A 17,414-nucleotide genomic window follows, 5' to 3' on the forward strand; every position below is an offset into this window, starting at 1 on the left:
TGCGGATTTTCACTCCCTGGTGTTTTGGCATTATTCTGTAGTAGATGGCTCGCTTGAAGAAGCCAAGCTAGCAGGAAAAAAAAAGAAAGGAAGAAGGTGACATTAAAAAGTTTGAGAGCTGAGTTTTTTAATGGCTTAAGAAGAAGATTTAGGATTTAGAAGCTGAGTAGATTCACGCTGACAGAGACAGAAATACGCACTACCCTGCTGATTAAGGGAGGATTCACATATGTGTGTTCCTTTAAGGTATATCCTCTTATACAGATACCTCGGAAGTCAGATGTCAATCCTTGGGAGTGATGTCACTTCCAAGGTGACTGCATTCCAGTTGTAAAGTTGGAAAAGCACGTAAAAAATGTTTTTGTTCTGCTTCTTAGCAGTAGAGCCATTCATTCATTTATTTAACCAGTCATAAATACACAACGGTGGCAGCAGAGATCAAATGTTTTACATTTTTGCTACTGTTTTTCTTCACTGCCACCATCTTGTCAAGTTAGGGTTGGCTACTTTGGTGTGTGTTCCAGATGAAAATTCTAACTGGGAACTCTGAAATTCCGTCTTCCAACTTAATCTGGAATGCACTAAGAGTTGCTGGTGCAATCATCGATGTGGCATCAACCAATCAGTCCCAAGGCGAGCTAACAGAGCTTGAATGAGCATTTAAACAAGCTAGCTGTCTGTTAGCTCTCTTTGTTCATATGCTACATGGTGATTATTTATAGCAAGCATAAATGTCACCAGTTTCAAGCCAAACAAAAAGCTGTGCAAGCAACTTCCATCTCTCTTAATAACATTATTATTTTTATTATTATAACATTATTTTTCTCAAGTATTCAGCAAAAGCAGCGCAAGGAAAGCCAGGCAGTGTATATATGTATATGTGAATCCTCCCCAAGATGGAAAAGAAGCAGTGAAAAAAAGTTAGCCATACAGAGATCAACAGTGCAGTGTTAGCCTGCAAGGAAAGCAGTCGAAGTGGTTAGTTGAATCACATCCCAAGCTCGGTGCTGTCACTGACAGCATCTACAGAAAAATCCTTTCAAAGGGGTGTTTTTACCCAAAAGCCCCAATGGTGTATGCTGTTGGGAGACATGGGGCCTCAGTAGTCCTCAGTTAGCCTCTCTGTCTCAGAGGGCTGGATCTTCATCTCAGCCTTCTGGGCCTTGGCCTCATACATCTCCCTCCTGCTGGCTCTCTGGAAGAAGCCACACTGGAGGAAGGCGCATGAATTCTGGGGTTAGACTAAGGTGTCAAAACAGAGGTTAAAGCTCAATAAAACACAATCTCACCTTCCATAGTATAAGAATGATGATTCCTAGCAGTGCAATTCCTGCTACAGCTGCAGAGATGATGATCCACAGGGGAAGCTCATAGGGCGTCTCCACCCTTTCCTCTGGTTCTATTTGTACTTTGAACTACAAGAAAAGTGAAGAACGTAATATATTATCATATCATAAGCATCATTTTAATTCCTGCCATCATCATCACATACCAAGGCCGTCTGACTCTCCATCTTGATGTTTGATTGATTATTAATAAGCTTCAGTGTGGCTTGGCCTTTAACTTCAACTACAAATGCATCAGAATAGTCCTGTAGGCACACACAGACACAACATCAGAACATTTTCCCAAATGTCAGGGCATAAACAGTAAAATAGGATTGTTATTTCAATCTGCACTTATTTATATTTGGTCATATAGCTCTTTTCTAGAATAAACTCCTTCCACATGTGTACAAGGAAAGCATGAGTGGGTAGGAAGCACCTTCCTGCCCTTCTATTTGCACACATGGAAATCCTGAGGCACGGACATGCCAGAGAAGAACACAGACAGCAGATATCACAGTGATCAAGAGAGACACAGCATGAATAGAAGACAACGTGTTTAAGTGTGAAGAAGCTTACACAGCACCTTGCCAAGTGAGTTTTTGGCCTACCAGATCTAACAGCACACTTGATATATAATTAAAAAATCTCCATGAATCTACAATATATATTAGCTGGGGAGCTCACCTCTAACATTGTACTATTCCACAACCGGGATCGGACATAAATCGTGGCTGAATTCGAAACATTGAGCAGCGGGCAGGTAAACGTCACACACTTTGCTGTCCCCTTGGAGCAATCCTTTAACAGGCCATAAGAAAGAAACTCTATTAGAGAGTGAACAGATACTGACAGTTAAGACTAGATTTAAAAAGAAAAATCCTATTATCTACAATGGATGACTCAATTTGTATATTAAATGTTAATGCTACTGACGTTGGTATTTGCCACAGTGTGAGGTTGTCAGTCCAATTATTTTGAAAGATATTAAATTCTGTACACAAGACTCCTCACATACAAATGTCACACATATACGCATGATTATGTTAAGGGAATATAAAGCTAGGACTTACCAACTGGTACCTCTTTTTGGGAGTAGAAGACAGTGTGACTGCTGCCTGTGGCTCAATAATATTTGAATGGGTCACGTCATTCTCACCTTTAACTCTAATCTGTCGCTTAGTACGCTTAGGTCTTCTCTCTGACAACTGCAAGATGGGAGAAAAAAAAGAAGAAAGAAAAAGGAAGAAAAAAGAGGAAACAGAGGAGACAGAGACATTACATCAGAGGGTTAATTACTGGTTTGATAAAGACATTATTACATTTTTCTCAGAATAGCATTGTCATTTCAGCTGTCTATATATAGGCTGCATACACTATGGCTTTCTATTTTGGGGCTTTGTGAGGTCTGTGTGTGGCGACAGATGTTTTTTTCCAAAATGTATTTCTGAACAGTGGTTTGGCATTAAGACCATTTTCACACCACTTTTCTAAAATTGACATTTATTCACACTGCGCTGACTTGAGTTCATGCTGACATCGGCTTGAGCAACACTCGTAACAAGTTGATGACCCACCTAGCTTAATGAATTCATGCTAATGAATTTCTCAAAGGTTGATATTTGAGAAACTGTATTTAGAGGTAAGGTTCATGGGTTTAAAATATATCTCACAGTTTATGGTTCAGTACCTGATGTTTGTTTAAAAAATGTAATGATAAGCCTTGGCTGTACTTTCTGTTTAGTGCTAATGAGTAAAAGCTAGCATGCTAATGTGCTAAATAAAGATGGTAAGTGAATTAAACATAAGCACTTTAGCTTATTTGGATGCTGATGGAATTTAACTCAGAGTATATGTCATATATTTACCTTTAAACTGCTGTTTAATTCTCTGCGTCTTTTGACACTGCCAAAGAGACTATGGAGTCCTCCTTGTTTAGATACCGCAGTCGTTGGTCAAACTATTCTTGACACTGTCACTTCTGTTCTAAACTGAAACCTAAACAATGGCTGAATGAAACTGTTCGCAGTGTCAGATGAGACCGCAGGAAAACAGAACATCAATAGCAAAAGGTAAAGTACAACTGTTTTTTGATATTCTTAAGGAAAACTTCATGTTGTTATCAAAGACCTGTAAAAGCTGAAAAAAACCAAGCAGATAATATTTTTAACAACTGTCACAGACGCTTAGTGAAATTAACTCTTTGATTAAAATCCCTCAACTTACTTAACTCATGACATGTTTCAACGAGGTACATCGTTTTTTTTTGGGTTTTTTTCAGTTTCAGTGATTGCTATGTGGAGTTCCCCAAGGTTCGATTCTGGGGCCAGGCTTGTTTTTTTACCTTTACAATTTACCCCTAGGATCCATTTTAAAAAGACATGGCAGTTCTTTACACTTTTATATTGATGATCATCAAATTTACCTACCCTAAAAAGGTCTTTAAAAAACACAGAGTGTTTCAGGGACATCAAACCCCTTGATGGCTCTATATTTTTAAATATTCAATGACAGAAAAACTGAGGTTGTGATACTTAAACCCAGTGATGCTGGCATTGCCTCAAAATTGGGCTCTGTGGAACCTTATATTAAACCCACTGTAATCAACTTTGGAGTTCAAGTGAACTGTGATTTTAAACTGGATAAACATATATCCATAAATATACAGCTTTATCCATCGTCAGATCACTTAGTGATTTTGAGAGTTATAGAAGTGTTTATTTGTATGTAAAGCGTATATATTTTAATTATGTTCTTACTGTGTGAAATTAATATTTTTGGTCAGTTTTTTAATGTGTTTTATAAATAAGGTTGCATCAGACTGAACTGGATTGAAAGTACAGCTAGCCTCTCTGTATGGCTTCACAGAGAGGCTAGCACAGATGTTGACTCATTTTTATGTGACGCTCAAGTTTTTGAATGTCTTAAAAGTTTGATTTGTGTATTTTTTGTTGCTGTTAAGTTTTTATTTTTGGTCTTACTCTGGGTCATCTTCACAGATATCACACGTTTCAAAAAGTGTTAAAAAGAACCTTACAGTTAGGTTAAGCATGTTGACCACATTCCCAGGAGGTTTACACTCCGTTTCAGAATCCCCCTGAACAACAAGCTTCGTCAGGTACAGCAACCACTTGCCGTTTGCTACCTCACAGGGCCACTCAAACTCCACAGCCAGGGTTGCTATGTCTTGCAGCGATTGTCCCATTGTGTTCATCTAGAGGTGGAAGCAGTCAGAAACATTAAAAATAGAAGTGAAATACATCAGATGGTATGAAATAACAACATGGTGACTGTAACTCCTAAACAGTATCCACCCCTGCTCACACTTAAACCACAAACCATGGCTGACACAACAATCCACAGCCGACGCAATATTAAACTTCTGAAGTGCTGGCTTCAAAGACAGGGTGGGGATGATGGAAATGTGGGTGAGTAACACACATTATAGATACAATGTACAATCTCTGAGTGGTGAAGATGACTCACAGTAAAGGTGAACTCCACCAGACTGCCCACGTCACTTGTGTTGACCATGGCTGACTCGCCCATCACTGTCCCACCAAACTTTACTGTTTCCACCTGTGACTTTTCACTGGATAAGCTAAAAGACAGATATGTTTCAGACAGTGTAAGTAAACAAACTGTAAGGAGGGTAATATGATGCACTGACCATTTTATTTATCTACCCTTCATGTACAACAGGGGTTCTCAGATTTTTTGATGACCGAGTACCGATTTAGGGAGATGGTTGATGGAAGGAAGGAAAGAACCCTCCCCCAAAAAACCACATAAAAAAACCTAAAAGTCCTCTAGGGGCACGGGAGACATGCCTAACCTAACAGATGTATAAGAAATATAGTAAATGCAATGCATATACTTCCCATGATGCCTGTGATTACTCTCAGTAATCAGGTGGTTTATGTGATAAATACCTGCATTACTTTGAATTTGAAATACAGTATGTCATGAAACATTTGCGATTGGGACTTACAAGCTGAAGACTGGATTAATGGTGTTTTCAATCAGCAAGGCCATAGGAACAGGCGTTAGGTCACTCTGCTCACTAAGACTGGAGAAATTACAACAGTGTGCATTATCTTAAAACAGCTTAAGAATTTAAACTTCATTAAAAAAATGCAAAAAGCAGAAAATGAACTTAATTATTATACACAACAGTATTATATTGACTTGTTTTCCCTGTTTAGTATTAAGCAAGAACAAAATACAATGTGCAACCAACATTATAAAGTCCTTACGTTGACAACAGCAGCTGACACTCAATCTTTCGTGTGTGTAGGGTGATTCCTGATGTCTCAAACTTGAGCAGGAAAGACACCTATTAATAAAGCAATGCAAGCACATGAGAACTGTTGCAAACCCAACTGTCCAGTAGAAAAAGATAAAAATAATTGTCACCTGTTCAAACCTACCTTTTCGTTTCTGCTAATTGGATTCCCCACCTCACAAATGACTGTATCAAGAAGAGTGCACTCAACTTTGTTATTCTAAACACAGAAGAAATAAACAGAATTAGTTTTAATTTTTAAGGAACTGACATGACCAGCGATGTGGCTAAACATGACCAAACCAAACCAATACAGTGTGCATCTTGTAAGAAGAGTAGCATTAAAAAACAAAGGAGATTTAAATAAAAATGGGCATCTTCTGCCCTCCAGTGGACCTACCAAAGAACTGACACTGGCATATTTCAGCACATCAGGGATAGTGACATTGAGCACGACTCTGTGGGCGTCTTCAGCTAGCTTCCCTTCAGATTGATAGTTGGTAACGTTTACCGAGAGCCCTATTTTCTTTATGGAGCTGTTGAACTGGAGCACTTGAACTTTGTCCTGACTGTAGAGGGACAACATGTATTAGCTTTGTTATTTAATGATTATTTTGCTTGACTAACACATTCATGACATAGCAATAACAAAAACAAACAACAAATATGGCTAACGATGGCTAAAGTGCTAAAATGGACCTTTCCAATGGGAGTCCATAAGCAAGGGGGAACCCTCACAATTTCACACATTTCACATTTCACTTTGTTTTCTTTGTGCTAAGCTAATGGTAAGCTGGTACTGGTGGTAGCTTCATATGCATTATATATATACATGAGCACTGCAACAATCTTCTAACCTAACTGAGCAAGCTAACTAGTGTATTTTAACCTTTAAAAGTCATCTTTGTGTCTATACATGAATGACTCAAAGGATGCTTGGTTGCTCACTATATAAATTTACCTGGGATAAGGCTTTTCTTCATTTTCTTCAACAAACTTTGCTGTTAGTTGCAGGTTACTGGTACATTTGTTGTCTGAGCCACACGCCTTTTGAAAGTGAATCTGCAGGAAATAGAATAAGCAACATCATATCAAATCTTACAAGGGGACACTGGACCGTACCATTTCTTTACCATCTCCAAGTTACTGAAAAGGAAACTTGTAAATGAAGTGCATGCAAGACTCCATACCTCAGTCCTTCGGCTGGATTTCTGCTCTGGGCTCAAAATTGGGAAGAAGTCCAGGTTCTGTGGGGCTCGTCTGGCTCTAGGTATTGGTTCGTATAGTGAGAAGTTGAGGAAAAAGACCACTGGTTCCAGTTTGTCCCTCACAGGTTCCTGTGAATTAATTAAAGAGTTTCTTTTTGCTTGTCTCAATAAGCACAGGACTATCAGGTAGCCGCAGTTTATTTGTTCTCTCCAGTCACTCAGCAAGATGATCATTTGCAAATAACACAAACACAGTCAATACAACATCTGCAATAGTTGCGTTGCGCACTTACAACTACAAACAGCTTGAGAGTTTCACACGCAGTTTTGGAAGATGTCATGGTCAGGTTGCCAGTGTAAGTGTTGATGTCATTCTGAAAACGAACACGAGAGCTTCCTCTTCTCTCCCTGTCGGCCTCTACTATATACGTCACCACTTTACAGAGTGAAAACAAACAGAAAAGATTAAAGCAAGCTCATGCAGTAAATATATATATTTTATTTTTTCCTTACAATACAAAGAATTTCCATGGTGATGCACTTGTTTGTAAGTTGGAAACACTGTTCATTTGAAAAAGAAAATTGAACACGGAAAAACTTACTGACAGGTTTCTTGAAATTTGTATTTCCGGTGCTTAGAGTGAAAGACATGCACAGAGTAGCTGTAATGCTGTGAAGCACAAAGAGAAAGAGAAGAAGAACTGAGACCTGATAAAACACTCAATAAGCCAGTTTCAGAATGACATAAATTTAGGAGACATCTCACCATGGTTTATCTCCAGAGCACATTTTATCGTCCACAATCTTAGGCTCGACAGTGAAGTCTTGGGTTAAGTGCACAACCGGTCGAGCTCTTATTTAAAAAGCAAAACAGAACAAAACAAATTAATTAATCATTATAATAATAATAATAATAATATGAGAAATAACTCCATGAATACTGAAAAATAATAGATGTCATAAAAATAGTTTGTCGTAACTTATGAGACAAATGTCACTGTAGAAAATTGCTATATATTATATATACACTCACTGGCCACTTTGTTAGGTACATTTGTTCAACTTCTTGTTAATACAAATAATACACAGTCACATGGTAGTGATCAGCCCACAACCTTCCAGCAGAATAACGTACTATGACACTACGTCAGAAAGCTCAACAAAGACTTCGCTGCACTCAAATGATACCGAGATCACAATAAAATTGCCCAAAGAGCACCTCTGTGTTGTGGTGGAACAGCAGGTGAGGATTTACATCATGAATGTGCAGCCGATACATCAGCAGTGTGTGTTATGCTATGATGTCAATAAGGGGGTCCAACTAACATGGAAATATCTTGTTTAACTTTGTTTTTGATTGTGTCTACCTGAGGAGGGCAATGTGATCATCCAGAGAGCCAACTAAGATATCAGGGTAACTGTTATCATCTACGTCCATCCCTCCGCTGATGGAGTAGCCGAAGGTCTGGAATTTTTCACCAAACGTCCTACCCATAATGGTCTGCAGAGGGAGTCATTGACACAGGTTTTCAGAAGAGTACTTTGAATAAAGTTTTTAAATGACCACAGAATGTCATACATTACCTGACTAGGCTCCCTTGATATTCCCTTTTTGCTTCCCATCCATATGTAGACCATTCCTGTCTGGTGGAATGGCGCTCCAACAGCAAAGTCTGGAGACATTAGCATTACAGTTAAACAAGTGCTGGAAGCATGACAAGAAAAGATGCTAGAAAAGAAAACTAGGCACTCTTTGTGTATAGGAAATATTTATCCTCTAGGTGGCAGCAGAGAATGTTTTCAGGACTCATTTGAAACACGACAAGTTAAATACCTCTTGTTTGCAGCTGAAATGATTTCAAATTACAGAAATATTCCTTTAGCGTGCTTTATGCTCACACCACAGATTGATTTCACTTTTTTAAACTAGAATATTATCAGATGTAGGTCCAAAAGAGATGCTGGGTTCATGGTCACACCTTGGAATCCGTCTTGGTTGATGTCGCCAATGGCAGCCAGGGCAAGGCCAAAGGCAGAATCAGATGGGCCCTTCAAAACCATTGAGGCGGTCTTCTGGAAAAATCCATTCTCGTTCATGAAAATGTACACTGCTCCCCCCACTTCATTCTTACGGTCAAAGTAAAAGGGGGCACCCACAATCAGGTCATTCCAACTAGAATATGCAAGACAAAAATCCACATATGCATGTAAATACAAAAATACATAATTATAAACATATAAACATACATAATACTAAGTATAGCTAACCATTCAACACAAGTCACCAAAGGTATATTAACTGCATCTCAAAAGAATGTACTACCTAGAATCTTAATGACCAACTAGATTTCTAGATAGAGAAACACCTGATTTCTTCATAATTTCAAAGTGAATCCCTCATCCCTGCCACAGAAAGTCACTATTATCATCTGTGTTCAGACACACACTGCTTCACTGTTATGCACCATATGCATAAAAAAGGCAAATCACGTCCTCATCTATGTAAAAAAAAAAATTCATTGTTCATTTCCCCACAGTTACACTCTCCGGTGTAGAAACGCACCTGTCATTGTTCAGATCTGTCACTGCCAGGCTGTTTCCAAAGTAGGAACCCACTTGTTCCCCAAGGATGATCTGGTCCAACAAAAGCTTTGGTTGAGTTTTATTTGAAAAAATCACAGCACCCTTAGACTCATATCTGGGAGCCCCTGTCACAACTGTCGAGTCATCATAGCTCAGGAGCTTCTTTTCTTCGAGAACTGAATAACCTGTGAATGAAAATGCTTGAGAATCAGAGCTGCTGTTTTTGACAATTGGATGGTTATCTGACGGTAGGGAGATTGAGTGTGAATCTTACTAAGGTTCCCAATGATTTGCCATTTGAAATGTTGTAAAGACACACCAACACTTACCTATATAACTATATGCTTTCTCTAGACTTTCAAAGCGTTTGTCAGCATAGTTCCAGGGGTTTTGTAGATCTATCCGTATCACATGAGCATCTCCTTTAAAACAAAGCAGAATCACACAACAATGTTAAAATCAGCTTAATACACATTTCAAGAGTATCCAAGACATAACACAATCCAATCAAATCCAACAGACTTGCACAGCGTGCAAATAATGAGTAACCCCATTATTTCAGCAGTAGGCAAAACAGGTTAGCTTGACAGTTCCCACCTTGCCAATTGTAGCTGCCTGGAGAGCCTAAATAGACATCAGTTTCCGATATACCGCCTGAGATGCCCATGTTGCACATGCCGTCCAAGTTGTGGTCGTTGTTGGGATTGCAGACGTCATAATTTTCATCCTGCCACTGATCGTCTTGGTCAAAGGTCAGGTCATTACTCCTTACATAACATTTTCCTAACATCCGCCACTGATTCTCTGACATTACCTTCACATATCGATGTCCACATGCCTGGAGACCAGAGAAAGTATTGAAGAAGTGCAGTGTGTCATATCAGAAATTGACAGTGCTCAATTCAGTGACTAGGAAAAACAGCTTCAAGTAAACTGAAGAATCTCAAACATCAATATAATGAAACCAGTGTCGCTGCTTTTTAATTTACACAATGAAAACGGTCCTCCCTTTGAGCAGTTACACAAAATAATCATTTTCTATGAGCCAGATATCAATTTTAGCCTTCTAAAAGAAGTTTAAACAGTCAAAGATGTTTGAAACATGCTAAAATTAATTTCTTCCTGATAAAAAAGGAGTTTTTCCGTCCCACGGTCCCAAGTGCTCACTCATAGGGGGGTGTCTGATTGTTGAAGTTTTCTCTGCAGGGTCTTTTCCTCTTACAATATAAAATCATTTAAGATGACTGCTGTTGTGATCTGGTGCTATTTAAAAATAAATATAAAAAATATATTAAAAATATAAATTAATTAAATTTTTTAAATATATAAAAAAATGCATTAATATGTAAGATAGAAAAATAAAAACATGGAGATTACACCAATTAGTGCTTGAACAAAAACTGAAACATATTGACAAAGACAGACTAGGAACAACATGCTGTTAGTTTCCCCTCACTGTAAGTAAAATGTGTTCTCCAGTATATTGTAATTGTCTAAAATGTAAAAGTAATAAAAAAAATCTCTTGATCAAAATATAATTTCTCCCTAAACATGAGACATTATTGCATTTTCTCCCTGTGTGTATCATCCTGTCTCAGGTGTGTGTGTGTGTGTCTACAGTAATTAAACATCGCAACAAGTCAAATGTGTCATCTCTTAGACTAAATAATAAAAGAAAACATCCTGTGTGTCAGCTCACCCTGCCTTGTACATAATATCACCGGTAGTAGTGACTCATGGAAGGAAAACAGGAAGTCATCTTACCAACACGCGTCCATCTGGCTGGCCCTTCTGACTGGACACTGTCACACCCAACCACATGCCCTCCACAATCTCAGAGGTAGTTGCTGTGGATGCGTCATAAAGAGGTAGGTCAATTATTAAAGCAACTGTTTTAATTTGTCATCAGGCTGGTGCTGACAGGAAGGTCATTACATACAGAGTAATTACCTTTTTTTCTGCTTTATAATGTTCCCTGTTTTACTTCTTGTTCTTTTATTTCAATAGACCGTTTACAACCAGATTTCTATTTGCCATCATACACTAATCAAATCAAACCAGCATGCAGTACAAAATCAACCATTCCAGACTATTTATTACATTAAAAGAAACATTCAGCATGGCTATGGTGATCACAGTCATCAGAACACCTACTCAAACTGTAAATGCAAACCTTCATGCAGCCTGGATCATGCCCTGACAAATATTAACCACAAAAATGTGCTGAGACTGCAGCAGCACTCATTCTAACCTCAACATGAAAAGTGATTCAGAATCCTCTTATTATACCATTTGCCCCTAGGTTTGGATGGGAGGGGGGTGGGGTCTAACATTTAATAACAGTCTGTTCATGTAAAGGTGGACAAAATAATTCCAAATGCTCCAAAGGATGCTTGATGATTTTACTGAAATGATCTGACACAGTTCTTTAGTCTTTACTGTAAAATGAGGAAGCTAGCTAGTGTTCATTTAAAGGTTATTATTTTTTGTTCCTCACATTAGTTACATCCTTTTGAGGCCCTGTGCAGGGGAAAACCAGTTTTAACACGTGAAGTTCACTGAGGGAGTACAATCCTAAATAGAGCTGAGCTGTGAGTCTCCTATGGCTGTGTGAAGTAAGCGTTGTTGAACAATCATATGAGCGATTCCTAAATTTTAGTTTAAACCCAAACTGGTTCTGAACAGTGTGCTAAGTCAGGAAGGAGGGTTTTAAAAAATGTACGTACAACATGCAGTCTGGGTTTTTTTTAAAATTTGCTTCTGTTGGAGATCTCTGCGTTTGCTGTTTCATTTTGCACCACCATCTGTTATGTTTGCATCAAATCTATGGAAGTGCTATACAAACTCAGTTGAGGTGCTTTTAAAGTATTGTGAAAGACGGCTCCTCGCTGGTGCACTGAATATGAAAATCTTCAGAAATGTTCAAAAGCGCTCTCACTCACCATCGATCATCAGAATACCAAATAAGTGAACATCTTTAAGAAGAATGGTGTTCAATCTCATCATTATTTTCCTTACATATATAGAAGTATTTTAAAGGAAACCCCCCTCGAGCTCGCTAAAATCTCTTAATGGAACAGTTCAGAAACAGCTACAACACTGCAACCATGCATTCCCTTCATCACATCAGTGCTTCGCAGTGATCTTACTCGAGGTAACCAGGTCCATTCTGGAGCAGTCAGTGGTGTCGGTGGTAATGGGACAGAAGTAGACGGCGCCTGTTTCATTGACTTTCGGTAGAGATTGTGCTTTTTCTTTGGGCGCACCTATAAGAAGCCTACAAAGGCACAGAGGAACACAGAAAGAACAAAAACACAGAAAAAACAAAGAGAGAAAAACAGAAAGAAAGAGACAAACAATGTATGAAATCACAATGGAAGTGTGGCACAGTGTTAGACAAAGCTATGACACTATCAGCAACGGTTTATCAGATAACCTTCGAGACACAAAAAAAGCACACCATGCAGCTTAACAAGTCAATCATTTATATTTCACCTCTTGAAATTGAGCTATTTGTATATATTACAGCTATTTATTATTTTTCTAAATGTTCTAACATATTGTATTATTTAACTAGTTCAGTCTGTTACTGTTGTTGTCTTGGAGGAACTGTAACACACATTATTTCCTTAAGGATTATGAAAGTATTCTGATTGTGATTAAAGGCACAACTTTTATGCACAGCATTTACCCACTTAGAGTGTGTGACGTGACCTGAGATGTTAAGATTCAGGGTCTAAACACACACAAAAAAGCAGACTCATTTCACAAGAAAAGAAAGAGTGAAGCAGTCGGACCATGACCTGTGACAAGCTTGGGCAGCGTACACACACACACGCACACACCCCCATGCACGCACACACACATATATAGAGAGAAATTTGCTTCTTGGCTCTTTTTGTCCACTCATCGAGACACTCCCTGCATCTGCACCTCTTACCACACCACAGAGCTTTGAAGTAAAGAGATTACTGCTCTCTGAGGCTCTGTGCAGGAACACACCATTTACCGACAGCAGAAGATTTATTAGCTCCACTTTGTGGGCGAAAGGTGTGGACAAGCTAGTTTACAATATGTGAGCGAGTGACATACGCATGAAATGAAAGCACTCAGTGCTTTGGTCAAAGTGGGTAACACAAGCATGTCATTCTTCTCATTTTAGCGTCCTGAAAATGATTTCAGTGCTGTCAGTGCTGACAATGAGTTATCAGTATTGTGGGAAAGAGTAGAAATAGAAAAATAAGTAAGTCAAGATGTTCACGATTGTTGACCTAACTGCGAGTATAGTGGGAATCCAGCTTTCTCTCTTATTCACACTGACAAGTTAGAATAAATAAAGGTCCCAAATGTAAAGTTAAAAATAAGTCTTCACAGTAAAATCACTGTACTTTCAAATTCCACTTTCTCCCACGAGTCAGCCTGGGATTACTCCAACTTGGGGAGAGATCATTTCTCCTGAAAGATGAATCACAGCAAAAGGCTGTGCTATGCTAAAAACTGGAGGTCTGAAGACAAAGCGGGAAATCACTGAACAGGGTCTGTTAGCACTTGCTCTTGGTTAGTCATACCTGATTAAACACTGCTCACAGGTTTCGTGGTTTTTCAATCTGTTTAAACACAGCGAGCCCATGTACCAGGCTCCACCACTCCACCACAGTCGTCTACATATATACACACATTCACAGTGATATCGACATTAACATGCCCCTATAAACATTTACAATCTTAATCTGACTGCAGGCCTAAGAGCATAGACAAAATTATTGTCTCTTTGATGTCTCACCTGAGCCTGCAGAGAGTCAGACATGTAAATTAGTCACATGGCCCGACTTCCACTGATTTTAGATCAAATTACTCTAAAAAGTATATGAATTGTGGCACATAAGCTGACAAAACACTGAACTCAGATCAGACGCTGTGGCACACATAGCTAATTCCTTGACATTAATCATATATGTTTATAGGTAAGTTGAGACATCATCCCTTTCGTTTTATGAATGCAGTATAACAGCACCGGCACCAGCACAACCACTTCTCAGTATGACGACAACCACAAAGAGACAAGACGGCTGCTGAGGGCCAACAGTTTCCAGGTTAAACTGTCAGAGGAGACCTTGGGTGTGGTAATTATTCAGTAATGTGGACAGTAAATAAGATACAAGATACCACAGAGGTTTGTAGTGGTGGATGGACCTAACAGAAACATGGAAAGGAGTCCTATTCAGTGTGGCGTTGACATTCTTTTGTTTATCGGTGTAGATATCTGTGTGTGTGTGTGTGTGTGTGTGTGTGTGTGTGTGTGTGTGTGTGTGTGTGTGTGTGTGTGTGTGTGGTCTTACACTACAGATTAACTAAGCCGATGAGAAGCGGGCGTGTAAAACTGTTGTGTTTTTGAGCCGCAGGACACAGTGTCCCAAAACACTAACTCAGATATTATTGTAAAGCCACACAAGGCCTCATGGGAGCTTTATCCAAAGCACTCATAAAGGGAATGGCGTCAAGCCGGAGACTGGGCAAACTTGACACACAGATAGCAGTTTGAACTTTTCTCACTCTAAATAGAAATCATGAGGAAGCGGGGTAGGGTACAAAGTCCAGTGTTAATCATGCATGCTTTAGGGCATTTGAAGATCTTGGCTAGCAGGGTGCTGATTGCAGAAAACTAGAAAAAAAAATTACTGTCATCATCTTACTATCTCAGTGGTGCCATGTGGGTCATCAGTGTTTGTTGTTGAAATTTAACAAAGCTGTGTGATACCATCACATCTAACACAAGACGGGTTATCAGCTACCTTAGGTCCATGTACGTGCTACATGAACATTTAAGAACAGGTTGACAATTCGGCTAACTGACAAGTGTTAGATGAGAATTCCACGTGTCAGGCAAATATGAACAATCAATAAATATTTTTTTAAATATCATTTATTGTCAATACTGGAGGATAATATATATCATATATTAGGCTATTTGTCATTAGAGAAAAGTGTTGCAGATTGCAAAATACAAAAGGTTTACCAAAAGGCCTTTCTCCATAGCTTCCAGTGTATGCTATGATGTGTATAGGACTACATAAACAAAAAATTGTACCAGACACACGACACAATGAACCTACCCCTGTTTTTAAAAATAAATGAGACGCAGGGTTAGCTCAAAGGTTCAAAGGGCTATCTTTATAGTCAACCAGTCTAAAACGCTGCACAAGTCACTGTAATAAATAATATCTATGTTTTAGCTTTAGTTTGACTGCTAGAAGATTTTTGAGATGATAGCAATACATGCTCATAATTTTGATATATTGACTAATATATCATGTCCCTGCTTTCATGTCCCTGAAAGCAGGTACATGTGTCATGTCCCTGCTTTCAGGGACATGACACATAAACGGATTTCCCTAGCAACATTTATGCGTAGTTATATACTACAGATGAATTAGACAGGCTCTAGTTTTAGCATCTTTTAGCAACTTTTCTTTTTAGTCTTTTTTTATAATTTTTTGATCGAGTTAAATCCTGCGGTAGAGAATCAGGGAGATGAATGTCCTTCCAAGAGAAGCTTGACGCGTGCATTTATGTTCATATTTGGCCCCTACATGTCAACTCCTGCTTGTTAATGTATCACTGGGCATGTTTGATTGTTTCTGACAGGCCATAATGACCCTAATCCCACTGAGAAATGTCCCAGTGCTCCCAACAATCAGACTGCCACTGTTAATTTTTAATGTAAACACATAAGAGTAGCTACTTTTGGCAAAAAAAAGAAAAAGAAAAAAAAAGAACGAGCTTAATTTCCAAAATTCCAAAGTTTCGCTTGAAAAATGACCTTGATATCCTCATGATCATGGATGCATGGAGGACAATAATAACTGAAGGTTTTCACTTTTTCAAGTAATGCAGCACAGAACCATAGACTAAACATCATTACTAGCCCGTCCTTCACATTCCTGATCTTGAGTGAACAACTTGCAAGAAAATGTCAACTTTTTCATTAAAAGCAGATCTTTTTTTTTTTTTTTGATGAACCCACATTTCTCTGTTGCATATGTAACCCTCATAAACTTGGCGTACAACTGATTAACAACGAGGTGACTCGCACGTCATATCCCGTCCTGTCCTAGCTGTGTGCTCTCCTTCTTATCGCCTTTCATGCTCATCACCTCCTCATAAACAGGCTGTCAAAGGCTCGGCTAAATGGAAAGGGAGAAGCAGGCAGCTGCATTCCAACTCCAGGACATGTTGCAATTTGCCCCTTCTGTCTAAGAAGTCATCCAAAAGGCTGGCTAAACCAAACATTTACTGTTTGCACCCAGCTAGGGGTGGGCGATAGTGATGTGTCGGTCGCGAACGAAATGGCTCTTAGAGCCGGGTCTTTGACGTGAACGACGCGAGCCGGCTCCTTATCGCGAGCCGTGTTTTTTTTTTCTTCTGTGTCTCTCACCCTTTCTCGCACTTTTATTCCGCTTCACTCCGCATGCGAGCCATGTGCTTTGCGCTGGGCAGAGGGGGGAGGGGCAGTAGTTACACTCGCAGTAGCACAGGAACAGAGCGGGAGGGAGAGACGGTGAAAGAGAGCCAAGGACAACAACGCCACATTAGAAAGGTATAGTAATGGTCCACAACTATTTTCAGTTGCGGATGATAAAGGATTCAGAAAGTTTATTCATGCAGGCCCATATGACAGAGAATATGCATCTTCTTTTTGTTTTCATATTTTAATTTATATTTAATTGTGTTGCGGTTTGCAGTGTTTTGTGTTGTTTCACTTTAAATTTGTTTAAATTTAAAGTGAAACAACACAAAAATGTAAATAGTTAAAAGTTGAAATGTAAATGGTTGGTTTTTGTATTATATGATTTCTTTATTACATTTTATGTGGAGTGAATAAACAAAAGTATATTTATGGTGGCTCCTAGAGACAAGGCACATACAAACTTCAAAACACGTAAAAACTACAAAACACGTACAAAACACAACAGAAGTGCTCCAGGATGTGCCCCCCCCACAGTATTGAGCTTT

General features: G+C 38.9%; 1 protein-coding gene across 1 annotated transcript in view; it reads right to left on the minus strand.

Annotated features, from left to right (window-relative positions):
• Positions 1-4: 4 nt before the first annotated feature.
• Positions 5-17,414, minus strand: part of itga3b (integrin, alpha 3b) — a 29,097-nt gene continuing 11,687 nt past the window's right edge. Inside the window, exons 2-26 of the mRNA XM_026178915.1 lie at positions 12,551-12,678; positions 11,166-11,248; positions 9,999-10,239; positions 9,731-9,823; positions 9,382-9,586; positions 8,798-8,991; positions 8,403-8,491; positions 8,186-8,319; positions 7,585-7,671; positions 7,421-7,488; positions 7,112-7,254; positions 6,801-6,947; positions 6,572-6,672; positions 6,011-6,179; positions 5,756-5,830; positions 5,582-5,661; positions 5,317-5,394; positions 4,812-4,926; positions 4,363-4,539; positions 2,399-2,533; positions 2,013-2,126; positions 1,493-1,591; positions 1,290-1,415; positions 1,058-1,210; positions 5-67 (exon numbers count right to left, since the gene is read on the minus strand). Coding sequence (XP_026034700.1) covers positions 1,100-1,210; positions 1,290-1,415; positions 1,493-1,591; positions 2,013-2,126; positions 2,399-2,533; positions 4,363-4,539; positions 4,812-4,926; positions 5,317-5,394; positions 5,582-5,661; positions 5,756-5,830; positions 6,011-6,179; positions 6,572-6,672; positions 6,801-6,947; positions 7,112-7,254; positions 7,421-7,488; positions 7,585-7,671; positions 8,186-8,319; positions 8,403-8,491; positions 8,798-8,991; positions 9,382-9,586; positions 9,731-9,823; positions 9,999-10,239; positions 11,166-11,248; positions 12,551-12,678 — 2,992 coding nt within the window. The 3' untranslated portion in view covers positions 5-67; positions 1,058-1,099. The remainder of the gene's footprint in view (positions 68-1,057; positions 1,211-1,289; positions 1,416-1,492; positions 1,592-2,012; positions 2,127-2,398; positions 2,534-4,362; positions 4,540-4,811; positions 4,927-5,316; positions 5,395-5,581; positions 5,662-5,755; positions 5,831-6,010; positions 6,180-6,571; positions 6,673-6,800; positions 6,948-7,111; positions 7,255-7,420; positions 7,489-7,584; positions 7,672-8,185; positions 8,320-8,402; positions 8,492-8,797; positions 8,992-9,381; positions 9,587-9,730; positions 9,824-9,998; positions 10,240-11,165; positions 11,249-12,550; positions 12,679-17,414) is intronic.

Source organism: Astatotilapia calliptera, chromosome 8 (genome assembly GCF_900246225.1).
Source record: "Astatotilapia calliptera chromosome 8, fAstCal1.2, whole genome shotgun sequence".
NCBI lineage: Eukaryota > Metazoa > Chordata > Actinopteri > Cichliformes > Cichlidae > Astatotilapia > Astatotilapia calliptera.